Consider the following 20707-nt stretch of genomic DNA (forward strand, 5'->3'; position numbering starts at 1 on the left):
ATTCTTTTTCTCATTTACAAACCCAAGTCCTTGTGTAGAAACTTCTTTCTCAGATATGAAGCACAAGAGCCTTTGGGAAATTAAAAATTACTTATTATTTTTATTTTCTATTAAAGTAAATAACCAGTAATAACCAAAGCAATAAACTTTACAAAGTGATAAAGTTATTGTGTGTACACAATTTATATATGTATATATCTGACATTTCATGGTCAGCATAAAGCTACTATCTCAGAGTATTGGTTGCAGCCAATCCTTCTGGTCTCCTCAGACCCTTCCCATTTGTTCTTACTGTCACCGTTTGACACCATTTGCTGAGTGCTGTCTCTATGCCAGGAGCTCTGGTAGGCCTGGGACAACTAAGAAAAATAAGAAGGTTCTCTTGCCTTCAAAGAACTTACAGTTTGGCAGATCAAGGACACTGAATGTTATCCTGATAACCTAAAAATGTAATTAAGTAGAGCCTCTTTTTTTTCTTAAAGATGTATTTATTCTGCACCGTTGTGGTTCAGCTGGATCCTGTCTACTGTTCAGAAGCAAAGTGCAAAATTCCAAGTTACTTTCTTATTTATAAATCTAAGTGGTAAAAGTATTTTATTCTTTTGGAAATTTAAAAACTGACATTTAGTACTCATGCTACCTAAAAGTGGGTCTGTACGTAAGATACTTAGGGTCCTATGTGTTGTGTCCAATCTGTGAAAACCGCTGGCGAGATGGTACAGACGTGCCCTGGCCACACAGCGCTACAGGCAGCATCACATCCGCAGGGTCCCTGCACACCCGGACAAGAGCCAGCACTGAAGCACCAACTGTAACACTTAAGTCAAACTACTTTTTTTAGTGCTAAAGAATTCTCCTAGTTTATGAGTATAAAATTGAAATGAAAATGAATCTGAAGAAGCAGTAATCTACCCTCGTATGGGTTATTTTTAGCTTGGCTTTCATGTTTCTCAGCTGTATGTAATTGAACCTCTGTGGACCGTGGCTCTCCTCTCAGTCGAGGGGAAGGGTATCAAATTATTTCAAAAATCCTTTCTCACACTGAATTTCTGTCAGAGGAAACAATGAAAATATAGCTAAATAAACTCATTAAATATTTTTGCACAAAAGAGAACTTGTAAATATTTAAATGATGATTAGAAAATGGAGTACAATTATATTTTATCTTAGGAAAGATAAATAGAAATTATAAGGAAACATTTTAGTCCATACATTTTTAGAATAGAAGAAATAAACTACTGAACAATTTCACTATGCACTAACTTATATACCCAGATGAGAGAATTATTTAACTTTCATAAGGCAACTTTTGTCTAAGCATAAATTAGAAAAGAACTCCTTTTTGTATGAAAAAAAGTTAAATAAGAAGTGGATGGTTTCTTCTAGGTTTTTCATGATGTATATAGTCTTTGTAAGAATCCATTCTTCTCATCTTACTGTATTTCCTAAACAATGTTAGTGGTAAATTACATGGAAGCCATAAACAAGAGATGCCCGTAGCACTAGGAAATGTTCCTCGAGTGGGAGGAGGCCGTTTCCATATTCCACATTTCCCACCGCATTTTGAACTTGTTTTTTTACTTAATAGCTGCTTACCAAAACCATGCATGTACATTGTACAGAAAAGTTTAGAATCCAAATATGTACAAATACAGTAAAGATATCTACAACTCCCAACCCAAAGATAGCCTCTGTTAATGATCTGGTCTATACCCCTCCATACTTCATACTTGATAACTGAGGTCTGTGTGTATTTAACTAGAGCCTCAGTCATTTATAAATTCTATGTTTGTATCCATTTTTCTATTAGTGTTTTTCTATTTTGCAAACTCTTCCCTGTATAAAAACTTCTTACATGGTAAGGAAAGTAACTTTGTGAATTTAATGTTTACTTTTCAGTTGTATGACATTGTTGTGTGGTAGGTGCCTATGTCCTCAATTTTATCTTTTCCATAATGTTGACTGCTTTAGAGATCTTTGTGTTTCATTTTTTTAACTGGATAAATATTTACTAATATTTTCTTCTGGCATTTTTATGAAATTTAGCTTGTGATTCAAGCTCCTTTTTATTCTGCATATTGACCCATATTGTGCCTCAAGGAAAATAGCTTGCTCAACCTGCCTGTGCTAATGGGGCCTCACTGTTGGGGCACACAAGACAAGGAGGCCTTGCCAGAGACCAGTACCCCTTGGCCCCCGTGGCAGCAGGACTGAACTGCTGCTCAACATCCTGCGTGCCACCTCCCTGTGCTAACTGCCATTACCTTTTCTAGTCATCTGTGGCCAGTGCTCGTGGTCAGAACACACAGTCAGCAGAGAGTTAAGGGACAAATTAGCCATACCCTCAGAAGGGCTACAGGCAGGCTATTTTCCTTGGACAGGGACAGGAACTATAGCATCCACCATCCCCACCAGCCTTTATGTGGACTCGCAGGTCAATGATGCTAGTGAAAATGCTGGTGGTGGGGATGAAATTTTCTTGGTTGGCTTGGTCCATCTAGAAAATTTTTTCTGGACTCTGACAAAGAAGGTAAGAAAATACTTTTCTCAGATAAAATCACTTTTTTAAAGATTAACTATCCTTTGCTTCTGTGTTACAGTAACCTAAGATATTGTTCTCTTTTTCTAATAATAAAATTCTCCTAAATGATTAACAGGATTTCTAAATGAGATGGTTCATGTCTTCCTCTCCAGTGCTCGAAAGGAACGTGCCCTTTGCTGAATTAGAATAGGATGACATGTATCTGGGCCCTCTGTGCTTTTCTCCCTATAATGCACCTTTACTTATGCAGAGACCTTTAATCCCCTTTTGCTGACCACTTAGATGATAGATTGAATTAGGAAAACCACAGCAGGGAATAGAAAAAGTAGAAAACAGATCAGACTTCAAAGTATAAGACCTGCTTTCACCACTGCCTTTCCCCTCACTCACTGAATAACAAATCATTTGGTTTCTTGGAGCATTGGCTCCCTGACTTGTTAAGCAGAAGGAAAAGTGAGGCCTTCCCAGCATTTCTTAGGGATCAAGTGAGATTATGAATATGAAAATGTCTTGTAAACTCTGAAGCACTTATGTGGTATTATTATTGTCACCATATCCATGATTTCCAAAGAGGAGTTAATGTAAATGTTATTGATGCCAGATGAGCATATGGCTACTCATGTCTCCCTCCCTGCTAGAAATGAGAAAAATACCTGATAATATTCATCTGTACATATTTTCCCAAGAGGCTCAGGACCCTTGCGTTTTGTTTGTTTCCACTTGCCAGCCCAGACTCATCGTGCAGCTATAATAACCAAAGTACCAAAAAGTTCAATGATAAGCCCCCATTTAGCCAGCAAGTCAATGATGGAATATAATAGTCTAGGGGATACATTTATTGTGTGCTTTTATAGCATAAATATGTGACCTTCAGTGGCAATTCCATTAACCAACATCCAGAGGAAAAGGAAGAGTAGAGACCACCCAGATAAAATGCCTTTTATTTCCAGTAGTTGCCAATAGACTCACACTGAAATACAGCTCTGGAGAAAGGACTCACTAACTTCTCTAAGGTACATAGGAGTTTGGAGACAGCAAACTCCTCAGGCCTGAATTCCTAAAAGCACACATGATCATCAGGACACCCACAGTGATAGCAGTTTGACATGCGAGTGGATTATGTTTGGAAAGTTCATTAGTGAACAGATGATTTAGAATTCAGTACTTATTTTCCCAAGGAAACAGTCTCATAAATGAGGTAAGGTTCCCAGACTAGTGAGAATGGAGTTTTTGGAATGAGGGGGTCTTGCTGTCTGTGTTCAAGGAAAATTGGAAGAGCTATTTCTTCTGCATCCCTGGGCAGAGGGCCAGCTCTGAACAGAATTTTGAAATAAGACAGTCATCTGTGATGTCTTCTCTTTGGCTCTGACAGTTGTTTCCCACCAGTGACCAGAGCCACAACGGACCCTTTTTTGGCTGGCTCTACTACCTGTGAAGCTGGACTACATACTTACCCACCTTCTCCCTCCCAGGCCCACATGCTCAGCTGACAGGAGATGTTAGGGGAAAGACTATCATCCTAAATGAAGGATGATAATCCTTCCTGCAGATATTGGCACTTTTCAACTACACGCTTCTGTGAGGGAGGTATTTTCCAATAAGGAGACCCCCACAGGTGAGCTGGTTCTGACTGGGGCAATTTGTAGTTAGTTTCTCTCCATTTTTCACACATATTTCCTTTCTATTTTTAAACTAGACATTATTAACCTATGATTCATGAATTCCCTAAAACTGAAAAAAAAAGTTGTATATATTTTTATGTTTTTCTAGTCAAAGTTAAATAGCCTTCATTCAATTCTCAGAGTGGTCAGTAAGCTTCCCCAGCTTTAAGAAGTGCTAGCCCCAAACTGTCAAATTCTTAAAACATCCAAATTTTGTCACACTTGTGTGGCACTGGAGACCCAACTATGGGGCCTAAGGTTGTTCAGGATTTATTTTTAGGTTTTTGAGGGTACGTGAATATAAACTGGAAAATCCCTATGAAATATGTACTTCCTACTAAATAACTTCCTTGATTTTTTTTTCACTGATATTTTCAGGTTAACATTCTTTGCAACTGTTTATTTGTACTTCCCTAGATCTACATAATACAGTTGTGTAGTCATAATTCAGAAGAGAACAAAACTTAAAAAAATATATTTTAAAAAAACCTAGGGTACCCACTAATGCAGGCAGCAGCAGCATTAGCAAGCCTGCTAATGCCTCCACTTCCACTTAGAGGACCCATCCTTTCATAGGGAGGCCGAGAAGGGACACGGGACCAGAGAAACCAAGTGAGACAAAAGACTTGCCCCTCATGGTGGGAATTGAGCAGATGACTTAGCCTCCCAGGGCATCAGTTTCCTCATCTCTGAAATGGGGAAGGTCATGTCTGCCTCATGGGCATCCATGAAGACTCACTTACTGGGTGCTAGTCTCTGTACCAGGTGCTTTTTCTTTGTTGTCTCAGTATCTCCATCAGGATATATGTCTCAGATATCCTCCATCATTAATTACCTTTACAGAAAACGACTTCAGTCCACAGTGGAATTCATATGATACCATTTACCTTTTTATTTACCTCTTCTTGCTTCAGTTCCTTTGAGTCAATACACATATGCATTTCTCTTCTTTTAATTGTTCATTACTACTCTATCCTGCCTGTTTAACACATTCCAATTCCTTAACTTATTATCAAGTAATTTAAGAGAATATTAGAAGTGAAATATGGGAAGGAGAGACTTCTTCCTCATTTTAAGATGTGTGGCTTATATGTGGTCACCTTGCATCATGGTCTGACATTCTGGTGGTTGTCATATTTCTGGCTCTACTTGGGCTGCTTTTCTATAAGTAACTCAGCCGTTCATCACATTTCAGAATACTGATGCTCCTGAAAATCATTAGGTATTACACTAACATACAAGAATAACCTTTTTGCCTCAACATAAAGTCATGAGAATTGAAAGTAGTTCCAGCTTTATATTTTATTATTATTTTTGGCCCTCAAGTGAACTGATAACATATTACTTTTACTCTGCTTTTATTGTTTGCAAAAGGCCTTTGTTGTTTGTAGGGGGTGTTGCATATAATAACTTATTCAAGGCAACAAATCTGAAAAGAGATTGTATCAGTCTTGAACCTTTTAGTTTTCAAGGGACAGGAAGGCCAACTCAGAATGGCTTAGCAAGGCTCTGACAGCTAGCTAAGTGGGTTAGAGCATTGTCCCAGTATGCCAGGGTTGAGGGTTTGATCCCAGTGAGGGCACACACAAGAATCAACCACTGAAGGCATAGCATAAATAAGTGGAATGACAAATCAATGTTTCTCTCTCTTTCTCTTCCTTTCTCTCCCAAATCAATAAATAAAAATTTTTATACATGGCTTAGCAAAAAATGAAGGCTTTGATTTCATGTGCCTGAAAAGTCCAGGATTCAGGTATGGCTTGATCAGAGGCGCAAAGACTATCATTAAGACTGTTTCTCACCATCTGCCTTTGGTTCTGCCTTTTACTGTGTTGGCTTCATTCTCAGCCTGTATGTGGTAGTTGTTCCTGGCAGCTCCAGGTCCATGGGAAAAGAGAGCAGGCCTCTTCCCAGGCTGTCTGTAGTTCATACATCTCTTTGCAGCTCAAGAGTTCTGCACTCTGATTGAGCAGGACTGGGTCAGGCATGGAGATAAGGCCTCCTGAAAGCATGGACATTGGATGGACAGTGGGTACATAATTCCCTAGAAGAAAATCTGAGTATTTTCAGGATGTGAATTAGTATCCACTGCCAAGATATTAGTACCATCCCTTTTTTTCATAGATGAGGAAACTGATGTTTAGAGAAGTGGCTTCTCCAGATCTCACAGTGAGGTGGTGGCCAAGAGGGACCTGGAACCAAGAACCCAGGGACAACTCAGGGTCCTCTACTCTTTCTGCACCTCCATCTCTAACCATGACAGCAATGACCCACAGAACACAGTGGAGAAAATCCTGCACAGGGGCTAGGCCTTCTCAGCTCATTTCTGCCCCTAGCTAACTGTGCTGCCCTAGACACTTAGTCTGTTAGGTCTCATTCTTCTGTCTGTCAAATAGAGACAATGCCTTTCTGCTGAATATTCAATAAGATTCCGAGGAGATGAGAAGGGTGGAAGGACTTTAATCATGTGAGTTCCCCGTGGGTGCAAGGCATTCTTTGCCTTTGTAAAAATTCCACATGGTTTGTACAGGCATCAGGTTTTCTCTTCCAGTAATGTCAAGAAAATGTGTTCAGTGCATTCCAGTTTCCTAAGTGTGCTTCATCCACCTCACTCCATTTAAATTTCTCAAACAATCCTGACCAGTAGATGAGAAACCACCCATCGGGGGATGAGAAACTGTCTCTGGGACAAGCAGTCAAAGAGTGACAGACCTTGCCTCCTTCCCCCTTGCCTCTGTGCCTCACCTCTCAGTCTCTGAGTGTTCACCTGATTTGAACCACTCTGGGTATAACATTCTCAGCAGATGTGATCACAAGAAATTCAGAAACAGCAATTTTAGAACATGACCTAACTGTATATTCTAATATTCTACTATGAACTACCTCCTTGTAAAATACTTTGGGTGAGTTATTAATTAATTTTATTTTAATAAAACAGAGAAGAAACTCATGTACACGACCATAAGAAAATAGATTCAAGTCTCAGAAGGTAAGGGTGCAGAGTACCACAGTCATTACTACATTAAGTACTACTGTGAGAAAAATCTTAGCATTAAAGAGCTTTTTCCCCCTTCTCAATTTATTGCCCTCTTATCAGGTAGCATTTTCAGCAGTCCTGGAAACAAGCTTGGTGGGTTAGTTCCTGCCTAACCTTCCACCTGTGACTCAGGGCTCTAGGAACACTACACTGGCAGGCAGCATGGTTGGGGTAAGCTGTCATCGTGGTGCACACGCAGGTCTCTTGGAGTGACCAGCAGCCTGATATCATGGCCCCGAGGATTTGCCCCTCTCTCTTGCAACCTAGACTCATGTTGGCGTCCCAGGGCCTGCAGCCAAGAGCTTCAGAGCAGACAGTGAGATTTTCCCAGAAGGAGCCATGTCTGTCAGATGAGTAGTGGCATTGTCACCCATGCTGTTTGTCCATGTTGAATCACGTCCCTGGGGTGTAGTAATATTATTACCTGCTTCACCAAGTTGTTTTGAAGGTGACATTGGTAAATATGTGAAAGAGTGCCTGACACAGAGTCAGAGGTCGACACACAGTAGCTGATCACATCTCTCCAAATATGCCTGTTGCAGAGTCATCACTTACTCACCCTCCATTAACCACCTCCTCCAATCCAGCTACCATCCCATAGCTCTGCTCCTTTTTACTGCAAACCCTTCAAAGGTGTTGTCTAGACCTGTGCTGGCCAACACTGTAGCCTTTCACCACAGTTGACTGTGGAGCATTTGAAATGCAGCAAGTCAGAAATGATGTAGTGTAAGTGTAAAATACACACCAGATTTCAAACACTTAGTATAAAAATATATCTCAATATTTTTTACTGATTACATTTTATGATAATAACATTTAACATATCAAGTTAAATAATATATGTTATTGAAATTTAATTTTACCAGTTTCCTTTTACAATTTTAATGGGTCTGTATAAAATTTAAAGTTACATGACCATTCATGATACATTTATACTGGATTGTTCTGGTCTCCACTCTGTGCTTTGCTTTTGAAACCATCCCAGGTGAGCTCAGGTTGCAACACTTCACCAAAAACAACTTTTTTAAGTCACCTTCTCCTGATCAGCTTCACTTCTAACCAGTCAACAGCATTTGACATAGTTGCCACTTTCAATGAAGCACTTTCTTCTCTTGCCTCTAGGGATATCCTGTTATCTTGACTTTTCTCTTTCCTCATAGTATCCTTTCCTGAATCATCCTCATTCCCAACTTCTTTTCTCATCCAAACTCCCTAGTGTAGCTCATTTTGACTGATATCTGTAAATACCATCTCTGTGGACTTCCCAGCTTTGTGTCTGCAGGCCAGACCTTTCTCTTCTGCAACCTGTATCTTAACTGCCTGCTCAGGCTCTCCACATGGATATCCAGGAGGACTCTTAAAGTGTACATACCTAAAATTGATTTCTTGGTTCCAACTTCCCCAAGCCTATGTCTCCCCCTGTACTTCCTGTATTGGTGAAGGGTACTTCCAAATAAAACCATAAAAATTGGAGTCATCCTTGACTTTTTTCTTCCTCTTATCTCTTATATTTAATCTATCAGTACATTCTTTTGGGTCTCCCTTCAAATTTTATTTCTAATCCAACCAATTCTCCACCCCCACCTCCTGCAAGACCCATCATCTCTGAGTGGAATATTTCAGTATCTTCATCACTGGTCTCCCTACTTCCACCTGTCCTTCTACTAAACCCAAGATAATCCTTCTTTTTCTTTTTTATTGAATTTATTGGGGTGACATTGGCTAATAAAATTATATAGGTTTCAGGTATACAATCCTACAATGCATCATCTGTATATTGTATATGTACCACTCTAAGTCAAGCCTCCTTCTGTCACCATTTATTTCCCCTTTTACCCTCTTCTACCTCCTCCATACCGTACCTGCCCCCCCCCACCCCCACTTTTGCCTTTGGTAAACACCATCCTGTTGTCCATGTCTATTAGGGCTTTTTTCCTTTTCCTAAATCCCTTCACTTTTTTCACCCAGCACCACAACAGCCCTCCCCTCTGACGTCTCTCAGCTTCTTCTCTATGAGTCTGTTTTATTTTGTTTGTTTATTTCATTCATTAGATTCTACCTATGAAAGAAGTCTTATGGTATTTGTCTTTCTCTGACTGGCTTATTTTACTTAGCATAATGTTCTCCAGGTTCATCCATGTTATCACAAAAGCTAAGATTTCCTTCTTTTTATGGCTGAGTAATATTCCATTGTGTAAATGTGTCATAGCTATTTTATCCACTCATCTACTGACAGGCACTGGGGCTGCTTCCAAATCTTGACTATTGTAAATTACACTTCAGTGAACATAGGGGTGCATATATTCTTTCAAATTAATCTTTCAGGTTTCTTCAAATACATTTCTAGAAGTGGTGGCATTACTGGATCATAAGGCCGTTCCATTTTTAATTTTTTGAGATAACTCCATACTGTTCTCCACAGTGGCTGCACCACTCTGCACTCCCACCAGCAATGCCCCGGAGTTCCCTTTCTTCACATCCTCATCAAGACTTGTTTATTGATTTATTGATGATCGCCATTTTGCTATGTATGAGGTGATACCTCATTGTGGGAGTTTTTCTTTTATTTTTCCATTACATTTCTCCCCCTTACACCCCCTCTTTCCTATAATCACCACAGTATTGTCCATGTCCATGAGTCCTTTTTCATTTTTCCTTGATCCCTACACTCCCTAACCCCAACCCCAACCCAGAGTTGTTAGCCTGCGCGCTATCTATGAATCTGTCTCTGCTTTGCTTGTTAGTTTAGTTCATTCATTAGATTGCACATATAAGTGAAATCATATGTTATCTGTCTTTGTCTGGCTTGCTCATTTCACTTAGCATAATGTTCTCCATGTCCATCCATGCTGTCACAATGGTAAAATTTTCTTCTTTTTTATTTCCAAGTAGTATTCCATTGTGTAAGCATACCACATAGTTGTTGTATCCACTCATCTACTGATGGAAACTTGGGCTGCTTCCAAATGTTGGATACTATAAATAAAGCTACAATGATCATAAGGGTGCTTGTGTTCTTTCAAATTAATGTTTTAGGTTTCTTCAGATAAATTCCCAGAAGTGGAATTGCTGGGTCATAAGGCAGTTCCATTTTTAATTTTTTGAGGTAACTCCATACTGGTTTCCACAGTGGCTGCACCAATCTGCAGTCCTACCGGTAGTGCAAAAGGATTCCCCATTCTTCACATCCTCTCCAGCACTTGTTGTTTGTTGATTTATTACTGATAGCCACTAGCAGTTCTGAGCAGTGTGAAGTGATATCTCATTGTGGTTTTAACTTTAATTTCTCTGATGATTAATGACATTGAACATCTTTTTATATGTCTGTTGGACATCTGTATGTCCTCTTTGGAGAAATATCTATTCAGGTCCTTTCCCCATTTTTTAATTAGATTGTTTGGGGTTGTTTCTTTGTTTGTTAGTTTTGGTGTTGAGTCTTCTAAGTTCTTTATAAATTTTGATATTAACTTCTTACCAGATATATCCTCAGTGAAAATGTTCTCCCATTTAGTGGGTTGTCTTTTCATTTTATTGATGGATTGTTTTGCTGTGCAAAAACTTTTTAGTTTGATGTAAAACCATTTGTTTATTTTTTTTCTTTTGTTTCCCTTGCCCAAGGTGATATGTCAGAAAAAAATATTTCTACAAGAAATGTCCAAGTTTTTGCTGCCTATGTTTTCTTCTAGTATTTTTATGATTACAAGTCTAACATTTAAGTCTTTAATCTAATTTGAGTTTATTCTTATATATGGCGTAAGAAGGTGGTCTAGCCCTGGTCAACATGGCTCAGTAAGTTGAGCATTGTCCCACAAAACCAAAGGTCGGTGGTTCAGTTCCCAGTCAGTGCACATGCCTTGGTTGTGGGCCTTGTCCCCAGTTAAGGTCCATGACAGAGGCAATCAGTTGATGTTTCTCTGCCTCTTTTACTCCCTTCCTTCCCTTCTCTCTAAAATAAATAAAGTTAAAATTGTCTCTTTTTAAAGATTTTGTTTATTTATTTTTAGAGAAAGTGGAAGGGAGAGAGAAAGTGAGGGAGGGAAATATTAATGTGTAGTTGCTCCTCATGCACGTCCTACCAGGGACCTGGCCTGCCACCCAGGCATGTGCCCTGACTGGGCATCGAGCTGGTGACCTTTTGCTTTGCAGTCCGGTGCTCAGTCCACTAAGGCACATCAGCCAGGGCTAAAAATTTCTTTTTTAAAAAGAAGGTGGTCTCGTTTCATTTTTTTTGCACATATCTATCTAATATCCCCAACACCATTTATTGAATTAACTATATTTACTCCATTGTATGTCCTTGCCTCCTTTGTCAAATATTAATTGACCATAAAGGGTTTATTTCTGGGTTCTCTGTTCTGTCCCACCAATCTCTATGTGTCTGTTTTTATGCCAGTTCCAAGCTGCTTTGATAACTATGGCCTTGTAGTATTTTTTGATAATCAGGTAGTGTGATTCCACAAACTTTGTCTTTTTTCTCAAGGTTACTGAGGCTAATCGGGATCTTTTGTGGTCCCATATAAATGTTTGATATATTTGGTCTAGTTCTGTGAAATATGCCATTGGTATCTTGGTAGGAATGGTGTGTAATCTATAGATTGCTTGAGGTTGTATGGCATTTTAATAATGTTAATTCTTCCTATCCATGAACACAGTATGTGCTTCCACTTATTTGCATTTTCTTCCATTTTTTTCTTCAGTTTCTTATAATTTTCTGAGCATAAGTCTTTTACATCCTCAGATTTATTCCTAGCTGTTTTTCTTAATATATTTTATTGATTATGCTATTACAGTTGTCCCATTCCCCCCCTTTATTACCATCTGCCCTGCACACCCCCTCCCACCCGCATTCCCCCCCTTCAGTTCATGTCCGTGGGTCGTACATATAAGTTCTTTGGCTTCTACATTTCCTATACTATTCTTAATCTCCCCCTGTCTATTTTCTATTAATTTGCTACTTATTCCCTTTACCTTTTCCCCCTCATCACCTCCAACTCTCTTGCTGATAACCCTGTGTGATCTGCATTTCTGTGATTCTGATCCTGTTCTAGTTGTTTGTTTAGTTCGTTTTTGTTTTTGTTTTAGGTTCTGTTGCTAATAACTGTGAGTTTGTTGTTATTTTACTGTTTATATTTTTTATCTTCTTTTTCTTAGATAAGTCCCCTTAACATTTCATATAATAAGGGCTGAGTGATGATGAACTCCTTTAACTTGACCTTATCTGGGAAGTACTAGATCTGCCCTTCCATTCTAAATGATAGCTTTGCTGGATAGAGTATTCTTGGATGTAGGTCCTTGCCTTTCATGACTTGGAATGCTTCTTTCCAGCCCCTTCTTGCCTCTAAAGTCTCTTTTGAGAAGTCAGCTGACAATCTTACGGGCATTCCTTTGTAGGTAATGCTCTTCTTTCCTCTTGCTGGTTTTAAGATTCTCTCCTTATCTTTAATCTTGGCTAATACAATTATGATGTGCCTTGATGTGTTCTTCCTTGGGTCCAACTTCTTTGGGATTCTCTGAGCTTCCTGGACTTCCTTGAAATCTATTTTCTTCACCAAATTGGGGAAGTTCTCCTTCATTATGTTGTCAAATAAGTTTTCAATTTCTTGCTCTTCCTCTTCTCCTTCTGGCACCCCTGTGATTCAGATGTCAGAACATTTAAAGATGTCCTGGAGGTTCCTCAGCTTCTTCTCATTTTTTTGAATTCTTGTTTATTCATTCTGTTCTCTTTGAAGTTTATTTCTTCTTTGTGATCCAAATCATTGATTTGAATCCCAGTTTCCTTCCCATCACTCTTGGCTCCCTGTACATTTTTCTTTATTTCATTTTTCATAGCCTTCATTTTTTCATCTATTTTACAACCATACTCAACCATGTCTGTGAGCATCCTGATTACTAGTGTTTTGAACTCTGCATCTGATAGGTTGGTTATCTCTTCATCACTTAGTCATATTTTTTCTGGAGTTTTGATCTGTTCTTTCATTTGGGCCATTTTCCTTTTTGTCTCGGCGTGCCTGTTACATAGTTAGGGGCAGAACCTTAGGTTTTCACCAGGGTGGGGCATACCTCATCACTGTGTTATGACGTTGTATGTGGGGAAGGGATCCAAGAGGGAACAGTGCCACTTGCTCTCTCTCAGACAGTTTTCAGTCACTTTTTCCACTACCCGCAATCAAATTGGGCCCTCCTGGTGCTGATTCCTGTGTGGGTGGGTTTGTGTACATTCTAGAACCCTGTGGGTCTCTCCAGTGAACTCTACTGTGAGGCTAAGAGTTTCTCCCACTGCCAGCTCAACCCCCACAGGTGTTTTCAGTCAGAGGCTTTGAGGCTTTATTTCCTCAGGCTGGAACCCTGGGTTACTTGCTCCCCAGTTGTTCCTCCTGGTTTATTTGCAAGCGAATATGGGTCCTCCCAGTCCACAAGCAGCCGCTCCACCCGGTCCTCCAGCTGCCCCCTTGCCGCTAATTCTCTCTACCTGGCTGCCCGTCTTTACCCCTCCAACCAGTCGGGATGAATGTTTCTTCTTTAACTCCTTGCTTGTGGGACTTCCATACAGTTCAATTTTATGTCAGTTCTGGGTTTTTCTTTGTTTTTAAATTTGTTGTTTTTCTTTTGGTTGTGCGAGGAGGCACAGTATGTCTACCTATGCCTCCATCCTGGCTGGAAGTCACCTTTATTTTTTTGGAAGTTGTGAATAGGATTGTTTTCTTAGCCAAGATGATCCATTTAAAATGTTAAATCTCCTTTCTTCTTGGAAACTTCCAGAGAAGAATAAACTTCCTCACAATAAAATATGCCATCCTTAAAAAAAAACTATATACGATTTGTTGCCCCAACCACCACCAATGTGCACACAGGTATGTACACATACACACCCCCACCCCTCTTACCTGCTCACTGACCCCTTCCTCTGATTTGTTTTCCTGTACCTCCCTGCTTCCAGGCAGCGTCTGTTCTCAGAGCCTCGGTACTCATGGTTCTCCCTGCCTGAAATGCTCTTTATATTTTTACATGGCTTGTTCTCCACTCAGGTCTCTGGGTAAAGCTTACCTTGTTTACCACAGCCTTCCCTGACTAGTGTCTAAAACAGCACCACTATGACCCCTTAGAGGTTTATATTTCTTAATAACATCACCTAACCTATGCTTGTTTGTTTCTTGTCTTCCCCATTGGGATGGAGTCTTCATGACAGCAAAGACAATTTCTGTGGGTCTGTGTCCTATCCCACAAGGTCCTCAAACAATGCCGAGTACAGCCCTGACCTGTGTGGCACAGTTGCTTGGGTGTCATCCCACAAGCAAAATGTCACCCATTTGATTCCCAGTCAAGGCAACATGCCTGGGTTGCAGGTTTGGTCCCAGGTCGGGGTGCACAGAAAAGACAACCAATTGATGTTTCTCTCTAACATCAGTCTTCTCACTAGCCTTTGGGAATTGCAGCTATGTTAGCCTCTCTTCCTCCCTGTTCTCCCTTCTCAAAATAAGTGAATCTCTAAAAAAACACACAAAACCATACCTGGTACAGAGTTCAGTGATTCTGCTGGACTCTGCTCAGTTACCAGTTCCTTGCTCCTTTAGGACAGAAGTTAATTAACTCTGCTGGGTATCAGAATCACCGAGGTGCTTGCCTAAAATGCACATGCCCTGATGACCCACCCCCAGTGGTGCAAACACAGTAGATTTTGGGAGAGAATCCAGAACATTTTTGAACAAGCCCCCCCACTTGATTTTGATGCCTGAGATAACAACTACACGTTGCAAAAGTTGCCTCAGTGTACCAGCTTGCATTTGTTTATGTTTCTCTGCTCTGTTGAGTATTGTTTCATGTGTGCCAGCAGTTCTTGAATTACCTGGGAACCTACATATAGATCTCCTAGCCCCACCCCAGATTTTGTGAATCAGAAGTTGCAGGGATGGGGCCTGGGAATGTATACTTTTAAAAACCTCCTTCAGTGCTTCTAATACTGACTCTCTGATAGCCAGTCTTCTCACTAGCCTTTGGGATTCCCAGCTATGTTTTATAGACTCCTTGAAGAGGCAATAAACTCAAGAGCTGGTGCTTTTATGTCTTTCTAGGCCAGCTTCTCTTCCTATCCCACATTAATCCAACAGTGTTCTGTTAAAAAAAAAAACATATCCAATAAGTCACTATGGACTTAATGCCTGGATTTATCCACAACTTCAACTTGCCTTCATAACTTGAATATTAACCAGTATGTATAACTACATTTCAGTCTAGCTCATTCTCTGACTAGAGGCAGGAAGTGAGTCTTAGTTGCCCAGCTAATTCTGGTGATGGCTCTCTTTACAGTCCCTTCTGTCCAGAAATTTAAAATGTGTTTCCCATGTCAGACCAAATACCATTGGGGAAATGTTAGCCATCATCATACTCAGACTCTAACCTACTCGACCTCCTCCTTAGACCTGTACTGGGGCACATGTGCTTTGGCTGTCCTCAACACAGGGTACCCGCGTGGTCTCCAGAGCATCCTCAGAGGTGGGGATAAGGCTTGATGCCTTGTCTGGCAGCCTGTCTGGTTTGCTCAAGCTGCCAAGGAGGGTATCCCTCTAGATGAGATTCCTTCTGGGGCTGGTGACCTTGCCTTATTTCTGTTCTGTTCTATCCTGGAATTATATCTAGACACTTTTTACAAGTGGAAAGTTTTATAACTAAAATCCTCAAAGTATTACCAAAAATAAAAATTAATAAATTGGAGGGTGGGGCAGGTGACCAGGAAATTATATTTGCAGAATTTTAGTCCTTGGCAGACTCAGAGCTAGCTTCCAGGTTGTCAAGAATCATTTATGTAGGCCCAAAAAGGTCATCTTGATTAACCTATTTCTTAAATATCCATGGGCTGCTCACTCTGGACGTTGGATGGCCAACTGGTAGCCTTTTCATTATGTTGAGTTTTTCTGTATCTTTGCAGAAGATATCAGGGCAGAATCTAAAAACCAGTAGTGTCATCCAGGTATGTTGGAGAGACACTTGAAACCCCAGCACACACTGTCTGCACCTGAGAGTTTTGCCTCTGGATAAGCCATGGATTTGCATTTTGATATCATATGTGAGAAGCCATTAGTAATCAGGACAACTCCCTTAGGAAATTCCATTCCCAGGTGGAAGCTGCTTCCTCTGGAGAACTTGTTTGGGGGGCACCAGAGGCTGTGATTTAGCAACAAAGGGTACTGAATTGACCCTAGAAATATAAGAATGAGAGATTTCTAATGAGATCTGACAGTTCAAGGGCTGAAGAAGGAGTCTAATCTTTTTTTTTTCCTGCCCACCCAGTCTCCATACAAATGTAAATATGCCTCCTTCAACAAATTGCCAAATGTGGTTTTAATTTGTGAGTAGGAGACCCTGCGTTGCCTTTTTTCTCTTTTCTTTTTCTTTTTTTTGAAAATGAAGGCACAGGTTTTGCACTTTTTGAACTGGACATTTCTTTCTGTCACTCCATCACATTTTCTGTTGTCCTTTTTCCTCCAAAGACCTTTTGCCCCATTGTTTGTTGTCAGAGGAATTTGGGATGAGAGTGGATCAGCCTGTGTCTTAAAGAAGTTTTTGAAGTTCCCATAGGAAATACATAGTACTCTTTGAGTTTAAAAATAAATAAATAAGGGTCTTGATTGAATCCAGTATGAGATTAGAAGTGTCACTATCACGGCATCCTACTCTCTGTGGTCTCCACAGCATCCATTGTTATTTATGACCCTGTCTGCCTTCCATTGTGGACTTCTTCCAGCCTTGGGGAATTTACATCATTCCTAATAGCAAAAGGCTTTCTGGTTCCCACAGAGTTGTTCAAAGCCTGACTCATGCTCCTTATGTTAATTGTTCAGCTCTGAAAATACAGCACTTACAGGGTGTGGTTGTGAGGGGGAAATCTACTGTACTTATAGGGCATGTTTAGAAGTGTTTCACACATAAATCTCAACCTCTCTCAATCGTTCTCATTTAACTTTTCAACTGTGACTCTTTTTGGTCAACTAGTAAGTCTTATAAAGGGGGGAAGGGAGAAGCATCAAAATGCAGTATCACCCAATAAAACCTGTAACATTTCCTTCACTAACTCTTAAAACTGACGTAGGTTGTAACTGGATATGGCTTTGGGTAACACTGGTCAGTGTCTGAAACCATAGGCAGGGCAGTGATGGGATGTGGGACGCCCAGGCATACTGCTGGCTCTCCCGTGGGGCTATTGTTAGTTCCAATGTAAATCTAAAGCAACTGTTCCTGTGGCTGCAACATTTTACTGTGGAATTTGATGGAGAAAGGTACTTGGTGTCCTGGAAAATGAAAGAGGTTAACACTTTGTCTGGATTATCCATTTGCTAACAAAAAGGAAACAATTCCAAAGAATGAAATGGATCAACATTGGTGAAGGTTGGGAGATTTTTACATTTTATAATTATTTCCTAATGATGTCTTCACAAGAACATATAAGGAGAGGTAGACACATAATCTATGAATTATATAAAACCATGGTAATACTTGTTTATTTAAGAAAAAAAATTCCCATTTTTAAGTATTAGTATGAAAAGGCTTAACACTTGATGCATTATTGAGTATTGCAAAGGCCATATTCTATATTTTTGTAACAAGAGGAAATGCAGAGAATTGTGAGGATAGCCAGGGCACAGGCCACTGTACCACCAGGTCTCTGCAAGATCAAAGCTCACAAACATGCTGCTGCTTGGCTTCAAGATTCTGGGCTTTGGCACAGTCTGGAACTCAGAGATACCACACGTTGGCCAAGAGTCCCCAGGTGGTTTGGAATCACCATCCTTTCCATCACAGTCTTGTGTATGTTTGTGCTGCACATCAATGTATGAAGTGTGTGGGCTGGGACGTGACAATTTACCAAAAAGTTCTAAATTTAAAAAAATTAAAATGCCTAACACTAAGCAGTTTCATCTCGTCCTCACAAAAATAAATCTGTTCACTGGGACATTTAGAGTATCACTGTTTTGTCATGTTCAGCTCATAGATTTTTCTGTTTGAACTTTTGTTATCTTTTGGAGTAGACAGAAAGAGCTCTCCGTGGAGTGTCTGATTATTTTGCCGAGCACGCAGAGAGTCCACTTCCTCCCAGTGCAAAGCTCAAGAGAAATGCTCTGAAAGAAATGTAGGTCCAATGTGTTTCCTTTTTCTCATTTTTGACTGCCTATATGTATGGATATATAACAAGAAATCTAGAATTCAACACGAGTACATGGAACTTAATCACAACCCTCCTGGCACTGAGCCTACCTTAAGAGACATACTTGCTCTTCCACCTTCCTCTCTTTCTCTTGCTTTCTGGACAACAGGAGTCAAGCTCTTGCTTCACAGGTGTGTTGCAAGGAGCACTTAATTACAAGCACTTTGAAGATGAAAAGCACCTGTTGGTGGTGTGTTTCATACAACTTGCAGAATGACTATAGACAGATCTCAGAAAATACATTTCCTTTCTAAGACTCTTGTTCTGACCCTAACATAATTATGATAATCCTCATGCCCCAGATAGCAATAGTAAGAACATGAATCTGTGTATTTCTTTCCGGACCAACCCTTATCCAAAATAAATATTTCAGCTTCATTGTTGTGAGCTTGGTAGTTTAAGAAATTTCTTGCCATTCACAAGCCTGCAAATAAATATACACCCAAGTAAAAGTCTCTAGTTTCTAAATCTTCCCACGAAGTATTTATCCTGCCCCTCAGAGTAATTTTCAACCAGAGCGAAGTTTACATTAACTGCTATATATGCTGTAGAAAAAGGGTTTGTGTGTGTGCACGCATGTGCACATATGTACACACACTCTTGCGTCTGCCGTGTTTCTACTTTCTTTCCTTGCATACTCTGTGGGATTTTTCCCAGAATATTTCAAGTTATATTAACTGAATCCTCAATTTCCAATAGTTAGTGAACAAGGCAGACACCAACTAAATGGTGATTATATTTGAATAATACCTTGAAATGGCCTGAGAGAAATTCCAGAAGATTGTTCTTTACTTACAAATACAGATTGTGTGTATCTCTGTGCATGTTCTTGTACACATATATACAGAGACACATAAATACAGCTTCTGCTTTGGATGTATTTGAACACTTACTTCTGGGGATGAAAATCAATATATCAAGTTGACCCTTAACATCTGAAATGAATACTTGTCTGTCTTTGTTAAAATATGAACTCCACTAATATACCAGTGATCGGTAAATAAAGTGTTCCCTGGTGTATCCCAATGACTGCTATTTCTTGAACCAGTCTGCATTTAAACGTACACTCGGGTATTTTTCTAGATCTGCCAGGGAGATAGGGAAAAGGGGACGTAGTGCATGCTTTCTTATTTCAGGTGTAGGAGATGTGGTGAGGGGAATTTGGAGGAAACCATAACATTACAGCTTTACAAACAATTTTTTTTTCTTTTAGTGTGAAAAGAGCTGAAACAAAAAGCAGCATCATGAGCAAATCACAGAGCAGCAGGGACTCTGTGGGAACATCTAGTGACTCAGTGATTGCAGAGATGGCAGTGAGAAGAGGTGATAGTCCAGCTTCATCCAGTGCCCCACTGGAGGCCATGGGACAAGCAAAGGATTACATAAAGGCAGCTGAGAGCCACTGGGGGCTTCCTGCTCAAAAGCTGGAAAATGTTCATCGGGCCCAGCCAGAAGGCACTAGCAGCCAGCAAAAACCTCATCCTGGGGAGTGGTTAGAGACAGGGCTTCTAAGCGGGAGCCCTGTCTGGAGATGTGAGTCAGCATCACCATGTCCAAAACAAAGTCCACGAGGGGCCAGAACACAACAGAAACGCAGGAACTGTGGCTCTGTGGAAGACTTCGACCACCACAAGAGAGTTTCTTTTGGAAGTGATCGATTAGCCCCGAGAGAAATAATAGTGGAAAAAAGCAAAGCTGTCAGAGTTTTACCAACTTTAGAGCTGTCAGATCCGGGGTTACTTTTGAAATAAGATTTGGCAAAAACCATGTCTAATGAAGAGTTGCATGTTTTTGTATAAAGGACACATGGACAAAACCAAAGGAGGGGGGATCTAGGGTGGGAAGTGGGGATGGCTGAGATGGGGGGTGGGGGGATGGAGACAACTGTACTTGAACAACAATCAAAAATGTGGGTAAAAAAAGAGTTGCATGTTTTGGAAAATCTCTCCTCCAGACATCTTATGAAAAATAAGCCAGGGCTAGCAGAGCAAACCGGCTCAGCCACAAACACTGAAAGCTTAGCTACAATTCATGGCAGCCCAACCAAGAAAAGGAAGAAATATTAAAAAGAGGCCACTAACTTACCAAGGAGGATTGCAAAATTGAGGTTGAGAGATATAGTGGCCAAACCTATGAAAAATGAGAAGGGTGTATAGATGCTGTGATTTCAGAGGAATTAGAATGACTTTTTAATAGAAAAATATGTCTCTATGTTAGGGTTAGCTTTCAAAGCAATTGCCTTCAGGGGCACATACAAGGTCTGTCCAGAA

General features: G+C 40.2%; 1 protein-coding gene across 2 annotated transcripts in view; it reads left to right on the top strand.

Moving 5' to 3' along the window:
- LOC123814674 (SLX4 interacting protein) overlaps positions 1-20248 on the top strand; it is a 213389-nt gene extending 193141 nt beyond the window's left edge. For both annotated transcript variants that reach the window (XM_045832609.1, XM_045832610.1), the window contains 2 exons: positions 18262-18362; positions 19651-20248. In XM_045832609.1, coding sequence (XP_045688565.1) covers positions 18262-18362; positions 19651-20188 — 639 coding nt within the window. In that variant the 3' untranslated portion in view covers positions 20189-20248. The remainder of the gene's footprint in view (positions 1-18261; positions 18363-19650) is intronic.
- The last annotated feature ends 459 nt before the right edge of the window (positions 20249-20707 follow it).

This window comes from Phyllostomus hastatus, unplaced genomic scaffold (genome assembly GCF_019186645.2).
Source record: "Phyllostomus hastatus isolate PE091 unplaced genomic scaffold, TTU_PhHast_1.1 phas_contig_17, whole genome shotgun sequence".
In the NCBI taxonomy this organism is placed as follows: Eukaryota; Metazoa; Chordata; class Mammalia; order Chiroptera; family Phyllostomidae; genus Phyllostomus; species Phyllostomus hastatus.